Source organism: Scomber japonicus, chromosome 9 (assembly GCF_027409825.1).
Source record: "Scomber japonicus isolate fScoJap1 chromosome 9, fScoJap1.pri, whole genome shotgun sequence".
NCBI classification, from domain to species: Eukaryota; Metazoa; Chordata; class Actinopteri; order Scombriformes; family Scombridae; genus Scomber; species Scomber japonicus.
In genome coordinates this window covers 698,387-706,037 of record NC_070586.1, presented here as the reverse complement: position 1 = coordinate 706,037, position 7,651 = coordinate 698,387, and the positions used below count along the sequence as shown (strand labels likewise).

The window sequence follows — 7,651 nt, the reverse complement described above, 5'->3', positions numbered from 1 at the left end:
ACTGTGATTGACAGGTGAACTGTGATTGACAGGTGAGCTGTGATTGACAGGTGAACTGTGATTGACAGGTGAACTGTGATTGACAGGTGAGCTGTGATTGACAGGTGAACTGTGATTGACAGGTGAACAGTGATTGACAGGTGAACTGTGATTGACAGGTGAACTGTGATTGACAGGTGTAACAGTGTGATTGACAGGTGTAACAGTGTGATTGACAGGTGTAACAGTGTGATTGACAGGTGAACTTTGATTGACAGGTGAACTGTGATTGACAGGTGTAACAGTGTGATTGACAGGTGAGCTGTGATTGACAGGTGTAACAGTGTGATTGACAGGTGAGCTGTGATTGACAGGTGAACTGTGATTGACAGGTGAACTGTGATTGACAGGTGTAACAGTGTGATTGACAGGTGAACTGTGATTGACAGGTGAGCTGTGATTGACAGGTGTAACAGTGTGATTGACAGGTGAACTGTGATTGACAGGTGTAACAGTGTGATTGACAGGTGAGCTGTGATTGACAGGTGAACTGTGATTGACAGGTGTAACAGTGTGATTGACAGGTGAACTGTGATTGACAGGTGAACTGTGATTGACAGGTGAGCTGTGATTGACAGGTGTAACAGTGTGATTGACAGGTGAGCTGTGATTGACAGGTGAGCTGTGATTGACAGGTGAACTGTGATTGACAGGTGTAACAGTGTGATTGACAGGTGAGCTGTGATTGACAGGTGAACTGTGATTGACAGGTGTAACAGTGTGATTGACAGGTGAACTGTGATTGACAGGTGTAACAGTGTGATTGACAGGTGAGCTGTGATTGACAGGTGAACTGTGATTGACAGGTGTAACAGTGTGATTGACAGGTGAACTGTGATTGACAGGTGTAACAGTGATTGACAGGTGAGCTGTGATTGACAGGTGAACTTTGATTGACAGGTATGAGAATGGGCGGGGCAGCTCTCACCAGCAGCAGGTCACATGTTACCCGTTCAAAGACGTCAACAACTGGTGGATCATCAAGGAGCCTGGCAGGTAGGTGTGTGTGTGTGTGTGTGTGTGTGTGTGTGTGTGTGTGTGTGTGTGTGTGTGTGTGTGTGTGTGTGTGTGTTTTGGTCTGTTGCAGTGATGTAGATGTGTTTAAAAGCCTGGATGGAGTTTATAACTTCACTATAACTAATTACTTTATAATGGAGCTAGTAACTAGTTACTCTAACAGTAACTAGTAACTTAAACAGTAACTAGTTACTTTAACAGTAACTAGTTACTCTAACAGTAACCGTGTGTAACCTGCTGTGTGTCAGACAGCAGCTGATGGTCAGCAGTCCTCCGCGGCCGGTTCGTCATGGCGACGTCATCCAGCTGGTTCATGGGATGACATCACGCTTCCTGAACAGGTAGGATGACATCACACTTCCTGAACAGGTAAACCTGATTAAACCCCCCCCCCGGCCCACTCCTCCCCTCCCAGAAACACCACAATGAGCCCCCCCCCCCCACAATGAGAAGATCCTGGAAAACACACAGCTGATCCTCTGCTGTAAAGACTTCTGATCAATGTGTGTGTGTGTGTGTGTGCGTGTGCGTGTGCGTGTGCGTGTGTGTGTGTGTTGCAGCCATGATGTAGCAGCTCCCATGAGTCCTCACGCTCAGGAGGTCTCCGGTTACGTGGACTTTAACGTTTCCATGGCGACGCAGAACCTGTGGAGAGTGGTGAGTCTGACCTCTGACCCCTGACTGTTCACCACCACTGGAAACACACATGTCCTCACCTGTGTGTGTGTGTGTGTGTGGGTGTGTGTGTGTGTGTGTGTGTGTGTGTGTGTGTGTGTGTGTGTCTTTTCAGCATATCTCCAACAGGGAGGCGGAGTCAGAGGTGTGGAAGACGATCCTGTCTGAGGTTCGATTGGTTCACGTCAACACGTCAGCTGTTCTCAAGGTTGGTTTGTGTGTGTGTGTGTGTGTGGGGGGGGGGGGGGAGTGATGGAGGACTAAACCCACAGTCCTCCTTCTGTGGAAACATGAATTTAAAAGTTGATCTGAAGCTTCAACAGTCCCTTTAACTATGTTATATAAATGTGTGTGTGTGTGTGTATATATGTGTGTGTGTTTATATATATATATATGTGTGTGTGTGTGTGTAGATGAGTGGTGTGTCTCTTCCAGACTGGGGTTTCCATCAGTTGGAGGTTGTAGCAGAGAAGTTGTTTAAGGCTCACAGCAGCAGTCTGGGCTGGACGGTGGAGGAGCATCGCTATGGCACCAGTACGACTCCTTTTTAACTCATGTTTTATTACACAGTGTCAGAAGGATTACTATGAGTCATGACTGTTAAACATAGTCCATTTCCTCCATCTGGTTTCCCATATTGTTTGTTGTAGTCTTATATCTCTCCATAACGCAGAGGGGGGTGGGGGGGGGGGGGGTGGGGCAGGTGTTCCTTGTGCCATTTTCTTGTTATGGCTTTTTTTTTAAGCTGCCAGTAAAGTGTGTGTGTGTGATCAAGTAGCGGTCCTCATCTGGAGTGTTTGTTTGATTTTTATCCAAAGTAAAGTGCAATGCATGTTTTAGGCGTCTCATACTGTAGTCCAAAATGTCCTCCAACCCCTCCCGCACACATCCCATTGCCCAAAATGTCTTTCAACCCCTCCCGCACACATCCCATTGCCCAAAATGTCTTCCAACCCCTCCCGCACACATCCCATAGCCCAAAATGTCTTTCAACCCCTCCCGCACACATCTCATAGCCCAAAATGTCTTCCAACCCCTCCCGCACACATCCCATAGCCCAAAATGTCTTCCAACCCCTCCCGCACACATCTCATAGCCCAAAATGTCTTCCAACCCCTCCCGCACACATCTCATAGCCCAAAATGTCTTCCAACCCCTCCCGCACAAATCTCATAGCCCAAAATGTCTTCCAAGCCCTCCCGCACACATCTCATAGCCCAAAATGTCTTCCAACCCCTCCCGCACACATCTCATTGCCCAAAATGTCTTCCAACCCCTCCCGCACACATCCCATAGCCCAAAATATCTTCCAACCCCTCCCGCACACATCTCATAGCTCAAAATGTCTTCCAACCCCTCCCGCACACATCCCATAGCCCAAAATGTCTTCCAACCCCTCCCGCACACATCTCATAGCCCAAAATGTCTTCCAACCCCTCCCGCACACATCTCATAGCCCAAAATGTCCTCCAACCCCTCCCGCACACATCTCATAGCCCAAAATGTCTTCCAACCCCTCCCGCACACATCTCATAGCCCAAAATGTCTTCCAACCCCTCCCGCACACATCTCATAGCCCAAAATGTCTTTCAATCCCTCCCGCACACATCTCATAGCCCAAAATGTCTTCCAACCCCTCCCGCACACATCTCATAGCCCAAAATGTCTTCCAACCCCTCCCGCACACATCTCATAGCCCAAAATGTCTTTCAACCCCTCCTGCACACATCTTCCCAAAATCTCCTAATTTTGTTACAATGCCAAAACATATGTGTGTGAGTAGGAATGGGATGATAACCTGAGGTATCAGCTGTTTTTAGTCTGGTCAAAGACAGGAAGTGCTAGTCCTTCCTTTCCTTCCTTTTTTCCTTTCCTTCCTTCTTCCTCCCTCCTTTCCTTCCTGTTCCCCACACAGTCTCCAGCAGGTTATCATATCTTCAGTGTTTACCTCAGAGACACGTTTTCATTTCATTTCATTGATGTTAAAGTTGACCCCAGTGTGTGTGTGTGTGTGTTCAGGTCAGGAGCAGAAGGAGAGAGAGGTGGAGCTTCACTCTCCGACTCACATCGATGTGGAACGGAAGATTTCCTTCTGGTCCAAGTTTGTGGAGCTTCAGGTAGGAGATCGGTTCCTTTGGTTCCTGATCGGTTCCTTTGACTCCCTAAGCTCGGTTCCTTTGACTCCTTTTTTTTTTTTTTTTTTTTTTAAGTATATTTTTTCGGGCTTTTTTGCCTTTAATGTACAGGACAGTGGAGATAGACAGGAAACAGGCAGAGAGAGGGGGAATGACACGCAGGATAAGACCGCTCGGCTCGGGATTCGAACCAGGGTCGCCTGCAACGAGGACTGTAGCCTCAACACATGGGGCGGGAGCGCTACCCACTAAGCTATGCTCAACCCCAAGGTTCCTTTGACTCCTGATCGGTTCTTTTGACTCATGAAGCTCGGTTCCTTTGACTCTCTAAGCTCGGTTCCTTTGACTCCCTAAGCTCAGTTCCTTTGACTCCCTAAGCTCAGTTCCTTTGACTCTCTAAGCTCGGTTCCTTTGACTCGTGAAGCTTGGTTCCTTTGACTCCCGAAACTCGGTTCCTTTGACTCCTGATCGGTTCTTTTGACTCATGAAGCTCGGTTCCTTTGACTCCCTAAGCTCAGTTCCTTTGACTCCCTAAGCTCAGTTCCTTTGACTCCCTAAGCTCAGTTCCTTTGACTCGTGAAGCTCGGTTCCTTTGACTCCCTAAGCTCAGTTCCTTTGACTCCCTAAGCTCAGTTCCTTTGACTCCCGAAGCTCGGTTCCTTTGACTCGTGAAGCTCGGTTCTTTTGACTCCCTAAGCTCAGTTCCTTTGACTCGTGAAGCTCGGTTCCTTTGACTCCTGATTGGTTCCTTTGACTCGTGAAGCTCGGTTCCTTTGACTCGTGAAGCTTGGTTCCTTTGACTCGTGAAGCTCAGTTCCTTTGACTCGTGAAGCTCAGTTCCTTTGACTCCCTAAGCTCAGTTCCTTTGACTCGTGAAGCTCGGTTCCTTTGACTCCTGATTGGTTCCTTTGACTCGTGAAGCTCGGTTCCTTTGACTCGTGAAGCTCGGTTCCTTTGACTCGTGAAGCTCGGTTCCTTTGACTCGTGAAGCTCGGTTCCTTTGACTCGTGAAACTCAGTTCCTTTGACTCGTGAAGCTCGGTTCCTTTGACTCCTGATTGGTTCCTTTGACTCGTGAAGCTCGGTTCCTTTGACTCCCGAAGCTCGGTTCCTTTGACTCGTGAAGCTCATTGCTGATGTCATTATGATGATGATGATGATGTAATTGTGATGTCACTGTGATGTCATGACAGTCGAAGATGCTGACGGTGAAACAGGAAGACTCTGAGCACAAATACAGCTCGTCCCCCTTGGAGTGGGTTGCCATGGAGACCAACATCGCATACTGGCTGCACTCCTCCACCAACGTGAGACACACACACACACACACATGCACACACACACACACACACACACACACACATCATCATCATCATGTGACCAGTCCTCTGCTGCCCTGTGATTGGCTGTGTGTCTCAGGCTCAGATCCATCTGATTGGTAACCCAGTGTCGTGGGGCGTGGCCAACCTCAGCCTGCTGGCCTATCAGCTGCTGGCAGCCGTGTACCTGCTGAGGAGGAGGCGGGGCTTCAAAGACCTACCTGACGGTAACACACACACACACACACACACACACACACACACACACACACACACACACACAAAGATGTTCTTCTGCAATCAAAACGCTGAACTCTAACCTGAAATCTGTGTGTGTGTGTGTGTGTGTGTGTGTGTCTCTGTGTGTCTCTGTGTGTGTGTGTGTGTGTGTGTGTGTGTGTGTGTGTGTCTCTGTGTGTGTGTGTGTGTGTGTGTGTGTGTGTCTGTGTGTGTGTGTGTCTGTGTGTGTGTGTGTGTGTGTCTCTGTGTGTGTGTCTCTCTGTGTGTGTGTGTGTGTGTCTCTGTGTGTGTGTCTCTCTGTGTGTCTCTATGTCTCTGTGTGTGTGTGTGTGTGTGTGTGTCTCTCTGTCTCTGTGTGTGTGTGTGTGTGTGTGTGTGTGTGTCTCTCTGTGTGTCTCTGTGTCTCTGTGTGTGTGTGTGTGTGTCTCTGTGTGTGTGTGTGTGTGTGTGTGTGTGTGTCTGTGTGTCTGTGTGTGTGTGTGTGTGTGTGTGTGTGTGTGTGTAGCTGCCTGGGCTCGGTTCCTCTCTCTAGGGTGTGTGTGTGTTGGAGGTTGGATGGTGAACTTCGTGCCGTTCCTGCTGATGGAGAAAACTCTCTTCCTGTATCACTACCTGCCGGCTCTCTGCTACCTGCACCTGCTGAGCCCCGCCCTGCTGGAGCACACACACACACACCTGCTGAGGTACACACACACACACACACATACAGACACACACACACTTAACGTGTTCCTAACCCTCTCTCTCTCTCTCTCTCTCTCTCTCTGTCTCTCTCTCTCTCTCTCTCTCTCTCTCTCTCTGTCTCTCTCTCTCTCTCTCTCTCTGTCTCTCTCTCTCTCTCTCTCTCTCTGCAGCAGTGAGACACACCGCCGTGCGTTCTGCGTGTGCGTGGCGGCCATGTTGGTTTCCGTCTTCCTGTCCTATCAGACTTTCTGCCCTTTGACCTACGGCAGCCCGGAGCTGTCGGCCAATCAGCTGCAAGGACTGAAGTGGCGGGACTCGTGGGACATCCTGTACCGCCGCCGCTAGAAGCCCCACCCCCGTGATGTCACAGAGTGATGTCACAGAGCGATGTCACAGAGCGATGATTGACAGGTCAACACATCGTCATGTGACTGTAACGTTAAACTGATTCTGAAAAAATAATAAAACCAACTGGTTGAGTCCACACGGTCTCATTGTTGACACCACACGGTCTCATCGTTGACTCCATACGGTCTCATCATCGTTGACTCCATACGGTCTCATTGAGTCCACACGGTCTCATTGTTGACTCCATACGGTCTCATCAGTGATTAGATTAGATTAGATTAGATTTCTTTATTTGTACCCGCAGGTAAATTTGGCTCGCAGTGAGAGACATTCATACAAAACAGAAAAATGAAAACAGTAAAATAGCTACACAACTCGTACAATTAAGATGTATGATGGCTGCAGGGACAAAGCTAGACCTGTGCCTTTTAGTTTTGGTCCTAGGTACGGTGTACCTGCGGCCAGATGGGAGGAGCAGGAAGTCACTATAGAGGGGGTGAGACCTGTCCCCTAAGATGGAACCAGTGAGCCGCTGCAGCTGTCTTATATACAGGGCTTCTGAGCTAAGCTGTGTCTCACCGATCGTCCTGCTAGCCCATTTGACGACCTGGCTCAGTGAGTTCCTGCTCTTTAAAGACAGGTTGCCAAACCATGCCACCATACAAAAAGAAATGACAGACTCAATAAAAGCACGGTAGAACAGCTTCATCAGTGATCTGTCAACATGAAAGTGACAGTTTCCTTAAACAGAAAAGACGCTGGTGTCCCTTCTTACACACAGCTTCACAATTTTCATCAAAGGTAAGTTTAGTGTCTATGATTGTACCCAGATACTTGTAAGATTGTACAAGTTCTACTGTCTGAACTTTGATGTATGTGACTTCATGTGGAGGGGCTTGCTTCCTAAAATCGATCTTCATATCCTTGGTCTTTTTTGTGTTTATCTCTAAATGGGACTCCTCACACCACTCTATAAAATCAACTCATCGTTGACTCCATACAGTCTCATCACTGACTCCATACGGTCTCATCATCGTTGACTCCATACGGTCTCATCACTGACTCCATACGGTCTCATTGAGTCCATACGGTCTCATCACTGACTCCATACGGTCTCATCATCGTTGACTCCATACGGTCTCATCACTGACTCCATACGGTCTCATCGTTGAGTCCATACGGTCTCATCACTGAC

At 48.4% G+C, this 7,651-nt stretch overlaps 1 protein-coding gene across 3 annotated transcripts in view; it reads left to right on the top strand.

Moving 5' to 3' along the window:
- The window catches only part of pomt1 (protein-O-mannosyltransferase 1), a 15,376-nt gene extending 8,897 nt beyond the window's left edge, over positions 1 to 6,479 (top strand). For 2 of the 3 annotated variants that reach the window (XM_053324597.1, XM_053324598.1), the window contains 10 exons: positions 940 to 1,035; positions 1,305 to 1,397; positions 1,617 to 1,713; positions 1,847 to 1,939; positions 2,145 to 2,265; positions 3,751 to 3,848; positions 5,059 to 5,172; positions 5,285 to 5,411; positions 5,930 to 6,107; positions 6,279 to 6,479. In XM_053324597.1, the coding sequence (XP_053180572.1) occupies positions 940 to 1,035; positions 1,305 to 1,397; positions 1,617 to 1,713; positions 1,847 to 1,939; positions 2,145 to 2,265; positions 3,751 to 3,848; positions 5,059 to 5,172; positions 5,285 to 5,411; positions 5,930 to 6,107; positions 6,279 to 6,453 (1,192 nt within the window). In that variant the 3' untranslated portion in view covers positions 6,454 to 6,479. Of the gene's footprint in view, positions 1 to 939; positions 1,040 to 1,304; positions 1,398 to 1,616; positions 1,714 to 1,846; positions 1,940 to 2,144; positions 2,266 to 3,750; positions 3,849 to 5,058; positions 5,173 to 5,284; positions 5,412 to 5,929; positions 6,108 to 6,278 lie in introns of those variants that run through there. The other variant, XM_053324599.1, reaches the window with a different exon arrangement.
- Positions 6,480 to 7,651: the final 1,172 nt, after the last annotated feature.